A 25,050-nucleotide genomic window follows, 5' to 3' on the forward strand; every position below is an offset into this window, starting at 1 on the left:
TTACCGAATTCGACCCGGGTCGGGGACCTAGTAACATTGCGGGATATGTATCAGAGTCGCCAAGGAAGCGGAAAAGAGAATTAAGACGGCAACGCAACGGGCAAATCAACAAGACAAAAGTAAATATTGGAGTGGCCTTTCCAAGATGGAAAAAGCTCATGAGGAGCAACGATTTTAAAAAGGACGCCGACGTTGCCTGCTTTCTTCTCGACAGGTAATATTAATTCAGCCTATTTGTGTATATTGGAAGTTTTATTGTTGCTTGGCTAATTATATCATGGTGTGCTGTGCATAACACTAGAACGACGTCTAGGATAGTTTTCCTCGCGTTAATGGTGAAAAAGTATTGTTTACCTTATAACATAAATCCGTGTTCTATGACGGATAACATGAGATTAATATTTTAATTGCATTATAATTTGTTTGCCTTACGCTAGTGAAAAAATAACAAAAACGTAAAACTATTATTCATTTTACATAGATTAATTTGATCATAGATCATTTGGCAAATTAAATGACTTTAAATTATAATAGTTTTCAAAAGTAACTTCATCACTTGAAGCAACACTCACCGAAGAGGTCGAACAGGAAGCCATGACTAAATCGGCCACCGTAGGAGTTGAAACGAAATCGAAATTGAGAGGAACAGAAACTATTATTCACTGGATGGTCATATACCTTTTCATCACTAGATGGGGGAAAATATTACACAGTGTAGCTTTAAGCATTAGATTAAAGCGCTCGTCTGTGTGGAGACTGATAACAGCGGCAACGAGCGCCTGATCGCCTCTTATTTAACAAACGAATGAAATGATACTCTTCTAGTTAACCAGAGATGTTTTGTTTATATTAGTTAGGTTCATCCGTGAAGCAAGATGTTTTAAAAAGTGGTGGGGACATGTCCCACCCGTCCCACCCGCAAATTACGCCTATGTAGAAACCATAGATTAAAAAATTGGTTGATTGACGCCAGTCAGACGTTCATGTTTTTTTTTCCGTCTATTTGAAAGTTAGGCTAATAAACATGCTGCATGTATGGCCTGATTATGTCATTTTTTTGAGTTACATAAACTGCTTTCAGTTTTCCTCAACTTTACTAATTAAGAGGCGATATTTGACCGGCATATCATCAAAATGTCCGGAAAACGAAACCTCTGCCGATCACTTTGACCGGCACCATTTTTTGTAGATGAGAAACATTATTGGAAAAAATAATAATAAAAAACATAGCATAATTAAAAATAAAAACTTTTGCCTGTTCATGTCTTTTACATTTTCTCAATAAATGGTTTCTGTTGTCCTCTACAGAGCAGAGGATATAGCAAACAACATACATTTTTTTAACCCAAAAATATCCATTTGTTTTTTATGCTTCAAATGTAATGACCTTACAAAAAAATCTAAATTCACAAAACCTTTTTTTTTCTGGTTCCCAGGAAGATGAAAACAAGATATAAGATATTAGCCTTAAAAACCAGCTGGCCATGACCTCTAATTATTTATTAAATAAAAAGTAGAGGTGGGCATAGAGTAATTTTTTAAAATCTGGATTAAACTAGATTCATTTTGGAATTAATATAGATTAATATAGATTAAAATGGCTCATCTGAATTCTGTCGACGGCTTTCAGAATGTATGTGCTACCCAATCCGAATGAAAATGCTCCATATAAACACCTCAATCGGAATAAAAATGCCCAAACCGAATGGAACTGTAATCGGTTTGAGAGGGGTGGATAAACCTTTTCATGAACCGATCAAACGAAGAATTTCACCATGTAAACGACTGATTACTTTTGAGTGTGTGTTGATGTGACGTGATATACAGCGCACGCCTTCACTACTGAAAAGTGCGCGGCGCTCAAACCTGGCTATAATGTTGAGAGGAAAGTTAATTTTTCTGAGCGGTAAACTTTTTATTTCGTAAGAAGTTATGAAGATAATGTTGGAATAATGACAGACATAGCCTGGCTACACTCATCATGACAGCGTTTGTCCAAGGCACTTTTTACTTCAACTGCGCCTGACAGAAGAATTTATTTTTCCGAGATGATTATTACACTTTACAACCAATAAATAGCTTTTATAAAAGCGTATAAGTCCTGGTGGTCGATGAGAGTAGCTATGGCGAGCGGTAACTCATTCCAGCTGCTGGAGAGGACGGAGGACAGCGTCGACATTTCTGATGCGCCAGACAAACGGTCACAAAATGTCTGATTCTGACTGAAAGTCAGCGGTCTATGGTCAGCACACGTAAACCCCAGATCGGTTTAGATAACGTCTCATGTAAACAGTCCGCTGAATTTTTCATGTGGAATGACAAAAAGAGTGTGGGTTTAGGCGTTACTCGAGACTGGAAGAACTCCTACAGTAAACTAATTCTGCATTGCACAAGGTGCAGACAACCTTGAGCCGGGAGCACACGGTGCGATTTTGGCCACGATTTGGCCGTCTAAGAAAAATTTAGCAAATCCTAAAAGATTCCTCTGATCCTAGGCTAAAATCTGAAGTCTCTGATCGTTAGTTTGACATGTTCACCGGCAGCCGATTAATGAGCGCTGCGATCAAAATTCTGGCAGTGTTAGAAGATTTGCCGCACAATCCTGCAGTGTGACTTCTCCTACGACGATCGTCGATGCCTTGACTATCGTACAGTCTGACATTGATGATAACCGAGATCCTACAGTGTGACATGGCTTACATCAGGGATTATGGTCGTACAGTCTGACAAGCAACATTCGCAAAGGATTTTGAAAAATCGCACAGTGTGCAGGACCCTTTAGTCTTGTCAAGGTTTCCATTGGGAAGCTTCTTAAAAATACATTTTCCCTGAAGCAAACCCTGCGGCTTCATAGCTGCATCCGCGTCCGCACATGACGTTTAATGTGGAGGTAATTCCACAGTAGGCATATACACAGGTTTGAAGACTCGTTCTCGCCCCCTACAGTGCAATTCGGCTACATCCGCACTAAAATATCAAAGTGAAAGTGATCATAGTTTGCGTAGTATAGACCCAGCTCCCAACCCAACTTCGAGAATAGATTAACTGCGATATTTCTTTTTTTAAACGCCCGATAAGAGTCCCACATTAACGCAGCACGTTAACGCCGATAACAGCCCACCACTAATAAAAACCCATATCGGCCGATCTCTAAAACCAACTATAGTCTGTAGTGTGGTGTGTTGGACATCGGCTGTGGCTGGATGTAACCGATCGGCGAGAGAAGCCGCGTGCAGGAGCTGCAAACGGAGACGTGAAGTCAGACACTTTCTGCTTCCCGTAGTGACGCTCGCGCTGTGTTTGCATACTTTATCACAGCTGGAGTGAAATGAACACAATATCTGTCAAATACACAATGTTTCAGAGACATTTTCATTCAATACTTTATGTACTGCATAATACAGCATCTATTTGAATAAGAATAAAGTTCAACATTATTAACTATTAAGGAAGTGGGGTCTACGTTCATTATCAGTTTATTTTTGATAAACATGATGCAGTTTAACATCGCGACCATGAAAAGAGGTTTTACTGTTATAAAAGCTGATTAGTGAGCATTAGTGGAGCTGAAGATTTCAGAATAAACACGAAACACACGTGACCGCTGTCATGCGGTGAATCTGGCCAATCGTGGGACAGCTGTGTCGTCATCAGAGCTCGTGCATCGCTCTGGAGAAGCTGTGGAGAATGAACCGGCCGCTGCTCTCGAATCGCTCTCGCGGTGCTTAGATGGCACACGTCACTGTCACAACATTTCTAACCAGAATGCACTGCTTCAAGTCAGCCGCCATACGAGCTTCGCATCTCAGCTTACATTTATTTTGCTTCTAATTGAAAAAATAAATAAAAACTATAAGCATAACTTTTATAGAGATGATATACCTGAGATCAGGCCGTTTGTCTCCACTCTTAAACTTTATTGGGTGACCCATAGACCAGTCACTCTTCATAGACACACAGCTGGACTCTGGGTTTGAGCTCTTCTGCTGGACTGAACTGGAACAGAGAACAGACTCAGTTTAATCCTTTAGATTACTGGGATCATTCTTTAGGAGAGGAACCACATTACAGTTTTTATGAATTGTTAAAACACACTAAACCCCATTTTTTGAACCAAATTCTCAACAGCCTAAACCAGTTTGTCCTCTTTCTGTAAAACCTTAAACAATTTCAGGCGTTTAGACCCAATTCTGACGCACTGTGATGCACTAAACGCATTAAAAGTAAAAAAAAAAGACAGGTAAAAGTTCAGGTACAACTAAAACACAGTTGTCATCGTTTACACACAACTCTAAATTGTTCACACTAATTTCTAATGATGTGATCAAACCAGCTGTACAAAATAAACCAGTTCAGCACTTTGATTTTGCAACTTTTTTTTAACCTTTTCTAGCAATACTACAGTATGCAAGAGCTGAATATACAGACATTCAGTACAATACTAGATTTGCAGTGCATACAGTATAGAATTTATTCAAGTACAAATGATACGTTTTCTTCATTTGGATGACTGCAATCTTACACGCCACCAGGAGGATGCAGACAGAGATGTGAATAACATCAGCGAGTGAAGGGGAGAGAGAACCGGGTGGCTCCGAGCGGGAGTGTGTGTTCATGTGTCCAAAGTATCTCAATACAATGATCCAATGGTCTAAAACTGCTTGAATGTCCAAACTGGCATTTGACAAACTTTTTCCAAGGACGCTGTGTGTGTTGTAGTTTGAAGAACTGGTTTTGTGTTTAAGATTTGGAAAAAGTGTGTGATGGTTTCGATAAATGTGTTTTTTACAATTCAGAAAAAAAGGAATAAAAACATTTCACTTTCTCCAGAAACACAGAGGAGACTTTATGATATTTTTATTTAATATTTAATGTTAGTGTGCAAAAGGCCATGTTCAAGTTCAAATTAGTTCAACATAATAGTTTTACAGTTATCTGCATAAGTGTTTCGTCCGCCGAATGGGCGGAGCTTAGTCGGAGGTCTCGCGAATCCTGTGAGAAATAACGTGAGATCAGATGTGCGGCAATGGAGGAAAAGGAAGAAATGCAGTGCATGTTATCCATGTAAATAAAAGAAGCCAAATGGATTAAAGTCATATGGATCATAGAGCCCTCAGATGTTGAGCAGATTGGTATTTGCAGATGTGATGGGCGGTCAATGTTGAGTGATTGCTCCGGTGGTCGGTGGAATTTATGGTGAATGAATACCATTAAGTGCGTCATTGCAGACTGTAAGTGTTTTATTCCATTATTCAGTGTAATAATCATTATATGATATGCTGTTAGATGGATCAATACAATATTGCTTTAGTTATTCACGTGAAGTGATAATGAAGCAGCACTTTGTTTTACGGATTGTATTACAGAACTAATTGAGATTTATTTGTTTCATTGTAGAACCACACGTTTATGTTTATCCAGCTGACCATGCTATATCTCACACCCATCACATGCTCTGAACACCGCTGAACAGAAAGCTACAGGCCTCACTAATATCACTGCACATTAAACCTATCCGGACCAGAGAAGGTATACTTGCATGTAACCGCCGGTTTGCGTTTGATGTCATCTCCTATGGGGATCACCGTTGAGGATATCAACACCCTCCTTCCATTAAGTGGACTTTTCTGGAACACTTGAGACTTGCTAAGATTGTTTACACTTATCCACCACAGCACTGCCTGATATCATAATATCATTGTACACTGTAAAAAAATTCCAGACTTCCACAATATTTAACTGTGTTTTTTTACAGTAAAACACTGTTTTGATTGTTTTACTGTAATATCACTGTAATGTGGATTCGCTCACTGACTATTAACTATCTGCAGTGATATGACCGCAAATTACTGTAAAAATAGGGGTTTCAGCTGAGAACGAAGGCGCCATCTTCAGGCTACTTTATGTAACTGGCTACTTTACGTGTAAGTAACTGCTCTCTCTTCAAAAAAATATAGTAATCGTTTAGCCTATTTCAAATTATTTTATAACGTTACAACAGCGAAAAGTCGATACTTTAAGTCTGATATGCCATCTCTTCTCACAACAGCTCTCAGTTCGCAAGCGCTGACAACACAGGAAGGTATTCTCGGCACTGACGATATCAGATGGGATTAAGGTAGGCTACGAGGTAAATAGAATGTGCCTAAAAATAGAATGTGTGAAGTAAAACAAATATGGCTTAAGCAGTTATGGAATATAAATGTAACGTTAGGCTATGTGGTGTTAGAAAGCTGCATGGTTAGCTAGCAAGTTAGTGTTTCATAGTGGTTGAAAATACCTGAAAAATGTTTTTGTGACCAACGTTGTTCTACAGCTTGCAAATAGTTTTTTGAATGAATCTTTGTTTTGTGCAATTCTTTTAAGTGAACGAAATCGAAATTTTTGAAGTCTTTGGAAAGAGGTGAAAAAATCTTTAAGTTTTTTTTGGGGGTTTCCGGTTATGGCGCATGAGGAGTAGACGTGTGCCCGACTCGCTCCCAAAACTTTTAAGTTTATCCCTATAAACCTCAGCAACTTTCGTTGACATCTGACAGCATTTGTTTTATAACCGTTTCGTGACTTCAATCGATCTTGAAATGTCCAAAGGAAGGGGCAAACAAGTCGATAAAGACAAAGAAGGCGCCTCTCCACCGGGTGTTAGCATCACGCTAGCCGAGATCAGTGCCTTACATGATGATCTCAGAGCATCTATCGCCGCGGACTTCAAAACATCTTTCGAAAGTTTGGCAACGAAGCTAGATAACATTCAGTCCACAGTGGCGGATCATGATCTTCGCATCGGTAATCTTGAATCTGGCACTACGGAGATCAGTCAACAGCTTGAACGACTCGAAGCTACGTGCCCGGGGCTCCAGAAGGATAATGAGTGGCTTAAGACTAAAGTCTCAGATCTTGAGAGCCGCAGCCGGCGCCAAAATATTCGCATCCTGGGACTACCTGAGTCAATCGAAGGGCCGCGTCCGAGCTCTTTTTTCTCTCAGCTTCTGGTCGATGTCCTTGGTTCTCAGGTGTTAACCTCGCCGCCCGAGCTAGACAGAGCTCATCGTAGCCTCGCACCTAAACCTGCGCCTGGGCAGAGACCGCGACCCGTCATCTTGCGGTTTCATCGCTTTCAAGTAAAGGATCTGGTCATCCGCGAATCTCGCAAAAAGGGTGAGTTGCTGTATGAAGGACACAAAATCCGTATCTTTGAGGACTACTGCCCTGAGGTTTTGAAACTTCGCGCCGAGTATAAAGATGTGATGTCGTCACTGTACAAACGTGGTCTCAAGCCTGCGCTTCTGTTCCCTGCTAGACTGCGAATTACACTTCTAAACAATGAGAAGAAATGGCTGGCTTCTGTTGCAGAGGCCAACAACTTCATCCAAAGCCTGGACTCACAGTAAATTTGACTGTTTACGAGCAGTGGATCGGATTTGAGTCTAGACCTGTTGCCTTGATAAAGATGTTTATTTCTCTCTTCTTCTAGCTCACTAACTGCAAGGACTTCGAGTCTCATTTTATGTACAGCATGGTAACTTCGGTCATATAGAATTATGCTGAATATTTTTATTTTATTTATTTAGTTATTCTTGCTTAAATGATTTGCACTTATGTTTTAATTTTGATATACAAAAGCAAACGATTTCCAATTTTCAGTCAGACTCTTATCATCCTACGAGCGGGCTTCTTTGACAGCTTCTTTTTTTCTCTCTCTCTCTTTCTTTGTTTAAGGTGGGCTGTTTAGTGTATGTAACATTGGATTGTTCGTTAAATTTAAAAGCTGTAAAAAAATGTTTTTGTTCTTAAACAAAGCTGATTTGGTTTATACTGAACATGTTCACCACAAAGTATCTTTTAATTGATTTATTCAGCTTAACTCATACTAGATGTGCTACTTTTGGACAGCTAGTTTTACTGTCCTTTTGCCCAATTATTATTTTTTTTTTGGATTTTACATTACATTTGCTCTGAAGAGTGTCTGTCAGTAATCTCTGTTGATCACTATTGAGGTTATGTACCTGTTATGGGAGGACAAGGAGTTAGGAAACTTGTCGCTATGGTAAAGTGGCTCCAGTGGCTGTTCCTGTCAGCTGGTGGGAGGGGGGGTGGTAGGGTTGGTTTGTTTTTTGTTTCTCTGTCTTTTTTTTTTGTTTTTTTCTTTGTTTTTGTTTTTCTCCTACCCTTTGTCAATCTGTGTGCAATCATTATGGCACTTTATATCCTTATGCTACAAGCAAGGTGTACTATTGGCTGGGATATTTGTGTGGGGATCTCAGAAATCTTATTATCCTCTGGGAATTAATTATCCATGATGTATAATATGACACCTCGTGGTGCACTGAAATTCACCAGCTGGAACGTCAAGGGACTGAATTCTCCTGTGAAACGAAATAAAGTTCTTAATTATTTGAAACATTTAAATACTAGCATAGCCTTTATTCAGGAAACACACCTCAGGCCCGCAGACCATCTAAGTATTAGAAAGGGCTGGGTAGGCCAGCTCTACCACTCCAGCTTTCAGGATAGGTCCCGAGGGGTAGCTATTCTCATCCATAAGTCGGTCCCTTTCTCAGTTTCTGAGGCCATCTCGGACCCCAATGGGCGTTTTATTATTCTTAGAGGACAGATCAATGGAGTTCGGTTGATTTTGGCCAATGTATATGGCCCTAACTGGGATGATGAGGCTTTTTTCAAAAAAGTTTTGTTTTCCCTCCCAGATTTGAACACCAATCAACTAATTCTGGGTGGAGATTTAAACTGCTGCTTAGACCCTCTTTTAGACCGCTCCTCATCTAAGGCCTGTCCACAGTCTAAGTCCAGCAAGATGATTCGGCTATTCATGGAGCAATATGCTATATCTGATGTTTGGCGTTTCTTTAATTCTAGCACAAAACAGTTTTCTTTCTTTTCCCCTGTACATCATACTTTCTCTCGCATTGACTATTTTCTTGCTGATAACAAACTGCTTCCACTGGTTAGTTCATGTATCTATAATACTATTGTTATTTCAGACCATGCTGCTGTTACATTTGACCTCGCTTTACCAAGCCTTTCAATGACCCGGTCCCCTTGGCGTTTCAACTCTTTGCTGCTCAATGATTCTAATTTTATTTCTGTTATTAACGATCGTATTGACCTTTTTATCTCCACAAACATTTCCCCTGATGTTTCAGCTAAGACAATTTGGGAGGCATGCAAGGCTTATCTCAGAGGAGAAATAATCTCATATTCAGCATATAAGAGAAAAATGATGACTGAAAGGAGAAATAATCTTTTGTCTACTCTGACAGACCTCCAGTCTAATTGTGTTAATTCTACAAACTCAGATGACTTTGTTAAATTTCTCACAACAAAGACTGAGTTTGATTTACTTACTTCAAATGAGGCAACTGAAGCTTTACATAAGACTCGTTGCAATTATTATGAATTTGGTGATAAATCAAGTAAATTGCTTGCCCATCAGTTACGTCAGTCCGCAGCCTCACATCTCATTACTCAAATTTCCACCTCTGATGGGTCTTCAGTTAATCCGTTAACTATTAATGATGAGTTCAAGAATTATTTTGCCTCCTTATATACCTCGGAAAGCATAGCTGAAGTAGCCCAATTTGATAGTTTTTTCAATTCCTTCAATGTGCCTTGCATTGACCCTGAAATCTCCTCAAATTTGACGGGCCCTCTTACATTGGATGAAATTAAGACCGCTCTTAGTCTAATGCAGAATGGCAAATGCCCAGGGCCGGATGGCTTTCCTGCAGAATTCTTCAAGACATTTTCTGACAAATTATCACCTCTTTTGCTTAATATGTTCAATGAGTCTTATAGCTCAGGTATTCTCCCTCATTCCTTACGGCAGGCTATCATTTCCCTTATTCCCAAAAAAGATAAAGATCCTTCCCAGTGCAGCAACTATCGCCCCATCTCCTTACTTTGCTCAGATGTGAAATTATTAGCTAAAGTCCTAGCAAGATGTCTGGAGGTGGTCCTTCCAACTATAATTTCTACGGACCAAACAGGCTTTATTAAAAATAGACATTCTTTTCATAATATCAGACGCCTCTTTAATATTCTCTATTCTTCCTCTTTAAATGAAACTCCAGAATTGGTTATTTCCATGGATGCTGAGAAAGCATTTGATAGAGTCGAATGGTGTTACTTGTTTTATACACTGAAGAAATTTGGCTTTCCTGATCAATTTACATCTTGGATTAGGCTTTTATATACATCTCCTTTGGCCTGTGTTCGAACTAATAATAACTATTCTGAGTATTTCTCCCTTGGCCGTGGGACTAGACAAGGATGCCCGCTTTCCCCCCTGTTGTTTGCAATAGCCGTGGAGCCTCTGGCAATTGCTCTAAGATCCAGTATGATGGCTGGCATTCAAAGGGGAGGTTTGGAGCATAAACTGTCTTTGTATGCAGATGATCTCCTTTTATATGTGTCTGATCCCGGCACTTCCATTCCCTTGGTGCTTGATTTGCTAATGGATTTTGGCCTAATCTCAGGCTATAAATTAAATCTGAGTAAAAGTGAATTAATGCCCATCAACACAGCGGCCTTGAATTATCCATTAGCATCCCTGCCCTTTAGATCTTCTTTACAAAGTTTTAGATATCTGGGTATAAATGTGACCAAAAGCTTTTCAGATTTATTTGACCACAATTTTGTCCCATTGCTTAACCGTCTATCACAGGATTTTAATCGCTGGTCTCTCCTTCCTATATCCCTGATCGGTAGGGTTAATTGTATTAAGATGAACGTGCTCCCTAAACTTTTATATTTATTTCAGTGTATTCCCATTTTTATTCCAAAGTCTTTTTTTGCTGCACTTGATAGCTCTATTTCTAGTTTTCTTTGGAATAAAAAAACCCCCAAAATTCGGAAAGGCATTCTGCAGAAGACAAAACAATTGGGTGGTCTAGCTCTTCCTAATTTTCTAATATATTATTGGGCAGCAAATATACGCACTACTCTTTACTGGTTCCAGCCAAACAATTCCATCAACTCCCTATCCTGGCTGCATATTGAAAATGCCTCATGTAAATCGTCTTCCCTGGCGGCTCTCTTATGCCTCCCATATACATTGTCCCCAATGAAATATTCAAATAATGTAATTGTTAAAAACAGTCTTAAAATCTGGACCCAATTTTTGCGTCATTTCTGTCTTCATAATACTCCCCTGTTATCCCCAATACATTCTAATCCCTTGTTTCATCCCTCCATTTTAGACAGTGCATACACCTCCTGGAGGGACCTTGGGTTGGTTTCTATTGCTGACCTTTACATTGATGGTGTTTTTGCCTCTTTTGAACAATTGGCTTCTCAGTTTAATATTTCCAAAAAACATTTTTTCAGATATTTACAAATTCGAGATTTTGTTCGGAAAAAAATGGTCAACTTTCCAAATGCACCTCTCCCTTCAGATTTGGACACCATTCTGGGTGTGGATCCTTGTACAAAAGGGTCAATTTGTAAATTAGTGAATATAATTTCTCGTTTGCAATCTTCCTCTGATAACTTACGTTTGGTCTGGTCCCAGGACATTGGCACTGAGATTACCGAGGAGACATGGAAGGCAGTCCTAAGGAGAGTTTACTACTCATCTCTCTGCGCACGTCACAGGCTCATACAGTGTAAGGTGGTTCATAGAGCCCACTGGTCTAAGACCAGGTTAGCACGCATTAACCCCTCTATTGACCCGGAATGTGATAGATGTAACTCTGGTTCAGCCACTTTAATTCACATGTTCTGGTCCTGCCCGGCCCTATCTTCCTTTTGGAGGCAAATCTTTATCTCATTGTCAGCCATTACCACTGCGGATATTCCACTCTGTCCAGTCACAGCTTTATTTGGGGTTCTACTGCCTGGCCATTCTTTGCCCTCTCACTTTTCAGATTTTGTAGCCTTTCTGACTCTTTTAGCTAGGCGTTTAATTCTGTTGAATTGGAAAAGCCCTCACCCTCCGTCTCACGCTCATTGGATAAGGGATGCTCTTTATTTTATGAAACTGGAGAAAATTAGGTATTCTCTTCACCGACCTAGTACCATCTTCATTAAGCTTTGGCAGCCCCTTCGTGAACATATCCAAACTCTTCAGCTTGACCCTGCTCTTTGTATGTGACCCCCTTTTTCTCCCCCCACATCTATCACCAGTCTAAAAGTAGATACTAATCTTGTATTGTCTGACCGTGCTGTATTCACTATATGCATGATTGTACTGTGTGTGTTTTTTTTGTTGTTGTTTTTTTTTATAGGGGAAAATAATCCTCTGGGCATCTTTGTACTGTAATGTTTTGTGTTTTCATCCTCCCCTGCTTCCGTTATGTTTTAATTTATGTTTGTATGTTCTTGTTTTGTAATGTTTAAATTGTATAAATAAATCTTAAAAAAAAAAAAAAAAAAAAAGTTTTTTTTGGTGAACAAAATCAAAATCTTTGATGAATTGTAATTCTCATCACTAGTTCAGGGCTATCGCGGGATGATTGTAGCTCTCGTCAGCATGCAACGTCATCCATCCATTTTGCATTATTCCTGTGAACTGACTACTACGCATCACACGAGAAAAATTGCACGAGAAAAAATGCTGAGATATTGTTTGCTTCACAGGTAAAATTGAGTATTTCTGTCATACATTTGTTATATGCATTTTAAAAATGTGTTAAAAAATATTCTCCCTGCTGTGGAAGGAAAAAAACTCAGTTGTTCATCATTCATTTGATTATTTCCTGTGAACTTCAATTCAAAGACTACACGCCACGAAAAGATAATTTCCGAGAGATCGACTATAACGTAACACTTCTATTATTTGAGTTTTTAAAATGTGTTTATTCTCCCTGTCGATCTTTGTATAAGTTAGCAAACCCGAACATTAAGTTAACGTTACCTTATCTGGAAAAAATCAGGGTCATCCATTGATATTCCTGTGAATTTTGATTCAAAGACGACGCACTCCACGATAAGATCATTTCTGAGATATTATTCACCATTTTCTGTAATGTCACTTCAAGTATAGGCTACTTTTACATTTATTATAGCCTCCTTTTTCTTTTGTATCTTTTTATTTATTTTATTCTGTTTTGCTCACCCTTTCAGTTTGCTTTTTTCATGAAATATAAATTTATAAAATAAGAGAGATGAATAAATATTGAAAACGTTTTTTGGTGAACGAAATACAAAATCTTTGATGAATCATAATTCTCATCACTATTTCAGGGCTATCGTGGAATGAGCGGGATGTCTGAGTGTAGCTTGTCAGCATGCACCGTCAACCTGCACCATCATCTGCTAGGGACATACTTTAAAGAACCACAAGATGCCATGCTTGAAGTTGATGTAAGTTCCGTTTTGCAAACACTTATTCAGTTATTGGCATAAAGTTTTCTTTTAAAGTACATTCAGTAAAGTTCTTGTTGACTATAAGTCAAAGGCAGTTTACTTTGCACCCCATTTCATCTTTACAAAATTTTCTGTTAAAACTTACTTTACAGCCATCTGCCACAGCCGCCGACATCCAAAGGATAACCAAAGGATTGCCGAGTACACCTCGCCTGATTGTTCAAGGTAATGCCTAACTAAAGGCCATATAAAATCAGTTTAATTTTTGCACAAATTTCATTTGTTCTGTTTTAAAGGGATAGTTCAAATTAAAATGAAAATTCTGTCATCCTTTACTCCTTCTCAGTTGTTTCAAACCTGTATGCATTTCTGTCTTCAGTAACCAAACCGTTAACTGGAGCCATTGACTTCCATAGTATTTTTTTTCCTACTATGGAAGTCAATGGCTTCAGTTAACTTTTTGGTTACTGACATTCTTCTAAAATTCTTCCTTTGTGTTCAGCTGAAGAAATAAATTCATGCAGGTTTAAAACAACTTGAGGGTGAGAAAAGGATGAGAATTTTCATTTTAAAGTGAAATATCCCTTTAATTTTCATGGATTAAATTTTAATCATAACTTCAGCCTTTGCCAAATCGTGTGAGGTTTTATTGTGCAACCCTAAATTTTATACCTGTATTCCACGATTCCCTCTGCATTTTCTGCATCACTGAAACTATAGGGCCCTACCAACGTCATTTAGTATACTACTGGTCAAACCTAGATGTGTCCAGTACCTTAAAGGAACACTACACCGTTTTTAGAAATAGGGCTTATTCAACTTTTTTTCTACATTTAGATATGTGGGCAAATGCATTTTTTTCTCAGTGCATGCATTGTTTTAGTTTGGCAGGGTCGCCTCTAGCTTAGCTTAGCATAAAGAATGGAATCCTATGTTGCCAGCTAGCATGTCCCGAGTAAAAGTGATCCAAAAAAAACAAACACCTAATTACTTCTTGTGGCCTGGGTATTCACAACGAGGCCACAAGAAAAAAAGGTGTTTTAAAGGGATAGGTCACCCAAAAAGTGCATCCAACATGTAGGTGTGTTTGTTTCTTCATTAGAACACAACTGAAGATTTTTAACTTCAACCATTGTAGTCTGTCAGTCATTGTGCATGTGGATGTGTAACACATCTATGAGATTTAAAAAACATGCTTGGACAACATGCACAAAAACCCTGCTGATCCTGACGACACATTGATGTCTTAAGACACGAACCGATCGGTTTCTGTGAGAAACACAACAGGATTTATGTTATTTTTTAACCTTATATCGAGACGAATCTCATCTAGTGTTCCATTCTGTCATTACTTTCGTCTGGTGAGGTCAAACTGGTGTGATCATAGATATATATATGATGTAGATGCCTCATTCGACCAAACTGTGCAGGCACTAATGAGGAATCTATATATACATTTCTATGATTGCACCAGTTTGACCTTACCAGACGGAAGTAATAGCGGATGGAAACACTAGATGAGATTCGTCTGGATATGAGGTAAAAATAAAGAAATCCTGTTGTGTTTCTCACAGAAACCGATCGGTTCGTGTCTTAAGACATCAATGTGTCGTCATGAGCAGCAGGGTTTGTGTGCATGTTGTCTAAGCATTTTTTTTTACTCTCATAGAATTGTTACACATCCACATGCATTATGACTGGCAGACTGCAATGGTTGAAATTAAAACATCTTAATATGTGTTCTACTGAAGAAACAAACACACCTACATCTTGGATGCACTGGGGGTAAGCAGATAAACAACACATTTTCATTTTTGGGTGAACTATCCCTTTAAATGCAAAGAATGGTCACACCAAATACTGATTTTATTTATTTATTATACATTATCAAATAATGTTTATGACACAATATTTTAAAACATCCTCACCGTACAACTTGTTTTTTTTTTGTTTTTTTTTACTAATGCCTAAACATTTTCAGTAGCTTTACAGGTAGATTTTTCCAAGCCACCGTTTTTATGGATGTAGTCCATATTTTGACGGTCCAAAATACATATTTAGGCTGCATCAAAATAATCCACGCGACAAAAAGTCTTCTGAATTGAAACTATTACAATAAAGCAATACTTGTGTAGTTTTTAACTGCAAATGCTCACATCTGCTCTCGCTCTGTGATGTGCGCTTAGTCACCTGTCATGTAATCAAGTTCCTGTTTACAAGAGAAGCGCTGTACAAAAGCGGAATTGTCTTTGGTGTCTATTTTGTTCAAAATGGTCCCTACGTTTTCTCAGACTTTGAAAACTTTTTTTCTTGTTGTTTTAGATGCTTCCTGGGCATCAACCCTGATACAGGATCTAAATCCAAAAAGAAACAGGGAGGCATCAATCAGCAAGTTTGTTCTCTGCTGCGAAAACGTGTTGATTTTGAATGGGTGGCAACATAAGCAGATTTTGTGTTGTGTATGTACTCGCATAAAACGTGAATATGTTGGACTGCCCTTCTGGTTGAGACCTTGACTTCTACCTGGCTATTGTTTTGGATTTTCCCTCTGGCTGTGTTTATTGGACTGATATCTCATTGCTGACTCCTGCCCGCTGTCACACTTAAAGGGTTAGTTCACCCAAAAATGAAAATTCTGTCAGTAATTACCCACCCTCATGGGGTTGGACACCCGCAAGACCTTCGTTCAGGAACACAAATGAAGATTTTTGTTGAAATCCGATGGCTCAGAAAGGCCTTCATTGACACCAATGTCATTTCCTCTCTCAAGACTCATAAAGGCACTAAAGGCGTCGTTACATAGCCCATCTCACCAGAATAGTTTTGTGTGCAAAAAAATGAAATAAAGGTTCGAAACTTTGTTCTGAAATCGGCCATCACTATATAAGTCGTTATTTAGTGTTTTTGCGCACTAACTCTATTCTGGCCTCTTCATCAATGATTGTAGAGCCGCTGTAGTGAGATGGGCTTTGTAACGACGTCTTTAGTGCCTTTATGGGTCTTGAGAGAGGAAATGACATTGGTGTCAATGAAGGCCTTTCTGAGCCATCGGATTTCAACACTAATATCTTCATCTGTGTGTGAAGATGAGCGGAGGACTGACGGCTGGCCAACAAGATTAGGGTAAGTAATTAATGACAATGAGATTGTTCATTTTTGGGTGAACTTACCCTTTTTGGATAAAAATAATTAATCAACCATTTTTCCAAGCTTTCTGGCTTGTGGTTATGTAAATTAATAAACATTGTTGTTTCTTGGGTCCTTACCTATTACCTGACACCTGTGCACATTTATATAGTGTCAGTCCAGTTAGACTTTGGCATGAAGTCATAACATTTTAATGCAACATGTTTGTTTGATATTGTTGTACCAATTGTAAAAAATAAATCAACTTTGGAAAGTATTGTTTAATCTTTTTTTTTACTACCAGTCTGTCATATTGCATTACTGTATTTAATTTTAAGTTTACAGTTAATTACTAGCTGCAAAACATAACAGCTGAAAAAAAAAATTACTGTACAATTTACTGCTGACAACTGTATTTATACAGTTATGCACTGTGAAATTACAGTAATGTGATATCCTTAACTGTGAAATCACTGTATACAACTGTCATTTTACTGTAATTTACATTAAAAAATTACTGTAAATGACTGTAAAAGTAATGCAATTAGTAGCCAGTAATTTACTGTAAAATCACAGCAGAATTTTGTACAGTGTTGAATCAAAGCTCACTGTTATATTGTTGAATTATTTTCGTAGGCCTACGATGTTTTATTCATTTGCATTTGTTGACATTGTGAGAAAATAATTCACTCCTTTATTTACCAATCAATACATTGAGTGAATCTGATCCATGTCTCTGGCGTCTTTGTTCCTCTCCTAGTCACTGGGCATCTATTGAATACTAGGGTTGGGCATCGAGAACCGGTTCTAACTTGGAACCGTTTAAAAAATAACGATTCCATTGGAATCGTTTAGAAAATTTATTTTCGGTTCTGATCTTCGGTTCCAAGCGATTGGTTTCTATGGCCACCTGATTTCCGGTGTTTGCGCGCCCGCTTGTTCTTTTAGTCATGGAAGCCCGGTAAGCGGCTCTGAAGTGTGGATTTATTTCACTTTTAAAAGCCTGGGTCGGCACAGTGCAACTAGTGTTGTCAAAAATATCGATACTGAAATATCTGAAAAGATACGATAGCCTGCTCAGCCTACAGTATCGATCCCAGCTGCTCTGCTCTCCTCTCCTCTCTGACCGACAGCGAGTTGACACGCAGCCGCATATTCTCATTCAGCCGGTTAACCTCTGAACACGACGGACGCGCGTTCTGCTGGACTTTTCCTTACGACAGCGTGTTAGTGTTAGTGTGTATGATCGGTCTGAATTTCGCGCGGGATTGCACATAATTCTACGCAGATTTCAAGCTCACATCTGAAGCGCACACACACACATAGCCTACCGTAATAAAGCCGCCCCTGACATACAAGTGCAAATATTTGCTTCTTTTTACAGCTTATTATTGGTCAAATACACTCAAACAAATTCTCAGTGCACATTTTGAACAGTATGTAAACACAGTCTTAAACAATTCAGGAAGAAATGAAGAATGAGTAGCAGGAGCAGTGTTCAGGATCAATGAGTGCGGCTGTTCTTAAAGGGAGAGCAGTCATTTGTTATTCAAAGTCAAACTACAAAAATAAAAACGATCACACTGCTCTTGACTGATCAACGTGTGTAACTTTAATGGTTTTATGTGAAACTATTTAATTTTTTGCAAAAACATTATCCAATGTTATTTTAAATTTATTTAGCCACTTTGCGTTTTTTTATTCAGTTTCTTACCTGAATGTTAGACCTACCTGAAAAAATAAAGCAGTCTATTTCATTTATATCTTTTATTCTATTGTATTTATTTGTGCTATTGTTTGCAATATCTTTGTTTATTCAATTTACCATTCAAAATCAAGCTTCCTTGTGCTGTGTGTAAACTATTGCAACACAATTACCCCGTTGTAAAAAATACATTGAGTTAACAAATATTTGAGATAATTTTAATAGTAATTGATCAATGTTTATATATGAGAAAAAGCTTAAAAGCTTTATCATATAAAGGGATCTCTTCAGAAGAAATGTTTGATTGCCTAGACTTTCAAAAGACAGACAAAAAAAAAATTATATAAAAAATATCTAATTGACAGTATATGCAGCGTTTTCCCCCCGTTGTATTGAAAATAGCATTGAATATCGATGTGACATGTTTTGACTCCACCCCTCAAAGAATCAGAATCAAGAATCGAAAAGAACCGGAATCGAAAGTAAGAATCGGAATCGGAATCAGAATCGTTCAAATCAAAACGATGCCCAACCCTATTGAATACATAATTCTCTAAGGTGATTTGGAACCGTAATAGTAATCAGTGCATTCTGCAGTCTTCATTACAGTTAGTCACTTTGACTGATCTCTTTCTGTGATGTAACACAATATTTATCAGTGTGTGTTGAAAGTACCTGCATCCTGGAGAGAAATCTCCACCTGTGGATCCTTGTGGATCAGCCATGATGAAGCTGCAGGAGAATCTGACCAACAGACACACAAAAGAAACCTTGACGTTTTATGAAAGATTTCATATCAAACAAACAATCACTCAAAATGTCCTCCAGAGATTCATATTAATATGAGGAAGTCACACACATAAACTCTCACCTCGATCAAACTTTTACAAGATACAGCTTCTCCAATCCTCCAGCTTTAACATCAGAAAGATACACGGACATTCCTGATTAAACTCTGATAAACGTTTCTATTAAACTCTTTAAAGCTCTGTTTTCCCCGTATCGAATTCGTGTTTTACCTGCTTAAAATGGCGGAAGTCGACAGGTGAGCTCCAGCTTACTTTCACTTTGCATTTGTGACGAGAGTAAACAGACGCGCGCGTTCACGAGAGCACCACGGCGCATGCGCGAGAGCAGAGGTTGTTGCGTGAACGTGGAGATTAATGAATAAAGTGGTAAATTAGTTTTGCGTGAGCACTCGCGTTGCTTTGTTTGTTTTAATCTTTTCTTTCGTTCATATAGTTTTGTGCTTGTTTTATTTATTCCTCAATTTTTTCATGACTATTCTCGAATTCATAGCTCTTTTCCAGTTAGGTTTTATCTGTGTAATTTCTAATGTTTTATTGCCTATAATTTAATCGTTTATGCGTGAATTATGATAACCTCCGTCTGATGTGTTTTATTGCTCTTATTAGGGCATGAAAAACAAGCCCTAAGCTGCAGGAGAACCTGATGAGTTTGATCTCCTCCACTGACTCTGAATGAACAAACATCACACACTAAATTAAATGATTACGTTAAACATCCTTCATAATTTATCTGAACACATCTGGAGTGTGTGAAGAAAGGATCCCGTGATGTGTGAACTTAAGCTCAGACATAGGTCCTATTCACACACACACACACACACACACACACTTGAACATGTTCGGTCGAACCAGGGCCGTGCACGAGCCACTGCCCCTCTTGCCCCCCTTCTCTCCCTCAACCCTAGAGGATTCCCATAAAAGTATTTTTTTTCCGCCAAAATCCACTCTGTGTTTTCCCACTCGCTCCGGAGCATCGCTCACAGTCTGTGGCAGTGGCTGCTCTTTGTGTCTCTCTATTCCAAAATGCCGTCGCATTAACAGGTAGATGACAAACTACACATTTTTGTTTAAACTGACAAACATTAATAAGACCTTTGACTCAAATTATATTCAATAAATGTAGCGAATCGGAAAACTTTTTGGAAGTATATACAACAATATAAATTTAATTAGCACTTAAGAGAAACAACTGTATTATGGTTGTAATCAGGTTTATTTGTCATTCCACATAAGATAACTCAATCCCCTTACTGCGCCACTGATTCAAAATGTCGGCACAGGAAAACAAACCCGACCAACGCCAACAGGACAAAACCCAACAAACGCGTGAAATGGCCAATACAACACATCTGCTGTTAAACCTCTGAAGAATCACAGACATCACCAAACACTAAAGAAATATTTAAGTGAAAGAAACCCTTCATTAAAGATTTCATATCAAACAAACAATCACTCAAAATGTTCTCCAGAGATTCATATTAATATGAGGAAGTCACACACCTGAACACTCACCTCGATCAAACTTTTACAAGATACAGCTTCTCCAATCCTCCAGCTTTAACATCAGAAAGATACACGGACATTCCTGATTAAACTCTGATAAACGTTTCTATTAAACTCTTTAAAGCTCTGTTTCCCCCGTATCGTATTCGTGTTTTACCTGCTTAAAATGGCGGCAGTCGACAGGTGAGCTCCAGCTTACTTTCACTTTGCATTTGTGGCGAGAGTAAACAGACACGCGCGTTCACGAGAGCACCACGGCGCATGCGCGAGAGCAGAGGTTGTCGCGTGGACGCGGAGATTAATGAATAAAGTGGTAAATTAGTTTTGCGTGAGCACTCGCGTTTATTCTTTGTTTATTTTAATCTTTTCTTTCGTTCATATAGTTTTGTGCTTGTTTTATTTATTCCTCAATTTGACCATTCTCTCTGTCTTTTGTACTTTCTCTCTTTTTTTATTTGACTATTCTTGAATTCATTCTGCTCTTTTTCAGTTAGTTTTTATCTGTGTCATTTATGTTTTATTGCCTATGATTTTATCCTTTATGCATGAATTATGATAACCTCTGTCAGATGTGTTATATTGCTCTTAGGGCATGAAAAACAAGATTTGAAAAGTCAATATTTTACACGTTTCAGAGATTTTCAGATGTCCACTAGAGTTTATGATTTAAACTGAAGAGATACTGGTGTGTATTTAAATAAAATAAAAAACAAGCAATACAATTTGACAAAATACATCCAGAAATATAGATTGATAGAGTTAGTTGTTCTTGACAGAAGTTGAAGTTTGCGTGTCTGTGATCTCAGAACATGAGGACGTCTCTTCATCCGGTCAGCTGTGGAAACCCAACTCAGATGCTCCTCCAGTGGGCCAGAGTTTGTCCATTTACCCTCATCAGCTGATCAATCTGATTATGCTCAACATGGACACATTTCTCCCACAGCTCTCCTCTGAGAAGATCTGGCCATCAGCTGTTTTCAGTCTCGTCTGAAATGAGCAGTGTTGGGGAAACGCTTTACAAGCAACATGCATTACATAATCAGATTACTGTTTGATGTTCATGCAAATCACATTCTAATAACACAAATACATTTATTTACAGTCAAAGTTACTGCAGATGAAGCCTCTTCAGAAACAACAGTCACAGTCAGATTATGATCTGTAGCTGAAATATAGCTCTAGTGGACAGATGATTCAGTGATATGACTCATTAGATATCGCTGATGCTACAACATGTTTTTACCTGCAAGAGTCTCCTAGGATAGAAGGAATGGACGGATATTCTGGAGAAACTTGGCATTTCTGACCGGCCATTGGAGGGAAACATGGATATGATATGGATATGGATATAAGAGTCTTTCCTCTCGGTGTGAATGTGTTGATGATGCTCGAGGGTCCACTGTAGAGGCTGATGTGCAACTATGCCATCAAAACCCATGCAATGCAAGAACATGCTTTATGAACAGCCGTCCACTGGAGTGAGCTCAACGCATTAAAGGCTCATTGTGTTTTCCTCTCTCTTCTCTTCAGTTTGGGCTTTTGTTTTTCTTCATTATTTCTGCTTTGCTCTCTTTGGCTCATTCATTTGTTCAGTTTTGTCTTTCATTTCTCTTTCTGCAGAGCTCCTGATCATAAATCATAAAGAGGACTTTGTTTGATCACATCTGTGTGATATGAAATCAGTTTGTCATCCTCCGATCATGTTTATAATCACATTTAGTCATTTATCAGATGATTTTTTCAAATGTGGATCAATGCGATGTGACATAAACCTGAAAGAATCAGAGAAATGAAAACCATACTGTAAAAACACTGTCAACTCTTGAACAGTTTTCATTTATTTCTCCTGCACTGATCACTTTATTGCACTTTTAATTGAATTACTGAAATGGTCAAAACTCACGGAGAGGAAAGGACAGAAATGATGGCGACACATTAAATAATGAATAAATCCTGATGTTTTAAAGCCATCTCTTCTGTTCTCTCACATCACACTCTTTTAGTCTCGTTTAGCTCTGTTTTATTGTGTTTCTGTGCTATTATGAGTCTCTATTCACTGGAGGAGGAGATCACAGATGATTGTTTTCTCGAATATTTTGCAATGAAACAATCTGTAGTGCAGTAATAACATGTGTGTCTTTATTTCTATCTGCTCAGTTTCTTCTGTTTGTGCCATTCTGTGTTCCAACAGCATCACATCAGCACACAGTGACCTCTAGTGGTGATCTCAGGGAACAACATCATCTGATATCATTACATCCCCCTTTCTTTAAAGGAAATATTCAACAGTAAGCATAATGTTATCCTGTGATGTGTCTAAGTTTGCATTCAGTGTAACATCTTAACTCAAGTGTTAAACTCAAACACAGGCACTTTCTCACCGCTCTAACTTTAAGCGATGTCTCACACATTGAGTCTCTCAGCTTTTCTGATGTGTCTTGTAGATCTTCTCAGTGTAACTGTGTGACTGTTTGATGTTTGACTGTGTGTGTGCAGATCACACTCATCCTTTGCACACGATGCAGATAATGCCGTCGACTCAGACTCAGGATTGCTTTGAATTGAGACTTGTGACTCTTTCTCAGTCTCTGTTTCTTCTGAGAATCTGTCCATCGCCGGTTTTCCCCTGATCAGACCTCGGAGCTCCTCTTGCGTGACGACGGCTTTCTTGCTCCAGTTCTCATCATTTCTGATTCTCCTACGTCATTCATCATCAGTGGTCGCACATGTTTCGCAGCTCTGTCACGGCAGAACTTCTGCTTTTCTTTCAGTCGCTTGAACCTCTGCTTCATTTCCACACGTCCGTTCTGTTTTGAGCAAGATGGCGGTGTAGTGCGAAGTGTCCGATTCCTCCGCGTCTCAGCCGGAGCCGCACCGCACTCTAATGGAGAGCTTCTGGGATTGAGCAGAGCAAGGTATGGATCAGACTTGCTGTCTGCAGCTTTCTTCAGGAGTCGCTTGAGAATATGAACGGCCTTCTCAGCCTTGCCGTCTGACGGAGCGTATTCTGGACTCCAGCTCACATGCTTGAAGTCATATTGCACTGAAAGATCTGGCCACTCTTTGCTGCTGAAACACGGGCCATTGTCACCGATGAGCGTTTGTGCTATTCCATGTCTTGTGTTATCACACACTTTGTGGACATGTTAGGAAGTAAGGCTAATGTTGCGGATATCGCGGGATTCACACTCGTGCGCTCTGTTGCTGATAAACTGGATGTAATTTAAGTTCTGTTGCTTTTATATAAAATAAATATTATGAACAAGACACCCAAAGTTTTTGTTATTTATTTCCTTTCGAAAGGCCTGTTTATCAAGCATTTTTTCTTTAATTACACACATGTTTTTATATTTTTTATCAATATGACAACAATCACATAACCCACTGAGCGATCGCACTGTCCGAGAGTTTGGGAATATTCACACATAATTTATTCACATAAAAACATGATATCAGAGTTTTAAAATCAAATATTTAAAAAAATAACTATACACCACGGTTCATAATATATATTTTATTTTATATAAAAGCAACAGAACTTAAATTACATCCAGTTTATCAGCAACAGAGCGCACGAGTGTGAATCCCGCGATATCCGCAACTGATCTCACAGGTGTCTGATCCACTACGAGAAGAGAAAACTGTAATCTCACACACACACACACACACACACACACACACACACACACACACACACACACACACACACACACACACACACACCTGATCTCGCAGGTGTTTGATCCACTACGAGAAGAGAAAACTGTAATCTCACACACACACACACACACACACACACACACACACACACACACACACACACACACACACACACACACACACACACACACACACACACACACACACCTGATCTCGCAGGTGTCTGATCCACTACGAGAAGAGAGAACTGTAATCTCACACACACACACACACACACACACACACACACACACACACACACACACACACACCTGATCTCGCAGGTGTTTGATCCACTACGAGAAGAGAGAACTGTAATCTCACACACACACACACACACACACACACCTGATCTCGCAGGTCTCTGATCCACTACGAGAAGAGAGAACTGTAATCTCACACACACACACACACACACACACACACACACACACACACACACACACACACACACACACACACCTGATCTCGCAGGTGTCTGATCCACTACGAGAAGAGAGAACTGTCCGGCTTGCCTGCTCTTTTTTCACTCCTCCCCTCACTGCAGCCGCCTAGTCTGGCCTTTTTTTCAGGCGAGGCGAGGCGCATCTCAAACAAGCCTTTTATATAACGTAAACGAATGAGTTATAAAAAAATTCACCCCCCTCACAGTTGTCATGAAGATCAAAATTAGCCTTAAAAAGCCAAAACCACAATTTGTACCAGGCTGTAAACATGTTTTTTTCTGCTTTAAAGTTGAGAATTTTAACATGGGGCTCAATGAGATTCTGCTCCCTACTGGAGCCTGTCCCTAGAGGCCAGTTGAGGAATTGCAGTTTACATTACTTCCGTATTGGCTTCAAGAGAGATCGCGGGAGGTTGCCGCTTGGTTGAGACGGAGACGAGCGA

General features: G+C 39.0%; 2 protein-coding genes and 1 long non-coding RNA gene across 3 annotated transcripts in view; all 3 read right to left on the reverse strand.

The window, feature by feature from the left end:
- Positions 1 to 4,616, reverse strand: part of LOC137085249 (NLR family CARD domain-containing protein 3-like) — a 57,372-nt gene extending 52,756 nt beyond the window's left edge. Inside the window, exons 1-2 of the mRNA XM_067451805.1 lie at positions 4,492 to 4,616; positions 3,883 to 3,996 (exon numbers count right to left, since the gene is read on the reverse strand). Coding sequence (XP_067307906.1) covers positions 3,883 to 3,996; positions 4,492 to 4,616 — 239 coding nt within the window. The remainder of the gene's footprint in view (positions 1 to 3,882; positions 3,997 to 4,491) is intronic.
- The window catches only part of LOC137084933 (uncharacterized), a 113,884-nt gene extending 94,997 nt beyond the window's left edge, over positions 1 to 18,887 (reverse strand). Inside the window, exon 1 of the long non-coding RNA XR_010906836.1 lies at positions 18,827 to 18,887. This is a non-coding gene — a long non-coding RNA (uncharacterized lncRNA). The remainder of the gene's footprint in view (positions 1 to 18,826) is intronic.
- Positions 1 to 25,050, reverse strand: part of LOC137084572 (ribonuclease inhibitor-like) — a 184,109-nt gene that overhangs the window by 145,578 nt on the left and 13,481 nt on the right. The gene's annotated exons all lie outside the window — the stretch shown is intronic.

This window comes from Pseudorasbora parva, chromosome 8 (genome assembly GCF_024679245.1).
Source record: "Pseudorasbora parva isolate DD20220531a chromosome 8, ASM2467924v1, whole genome shotgun sequence".
NCBI lineage: Eukaryota > Metazoa > Chordata > Actinopteri > Cypriniformes > Gobionidae > Pseudorasbora > Pseudorasbora parva.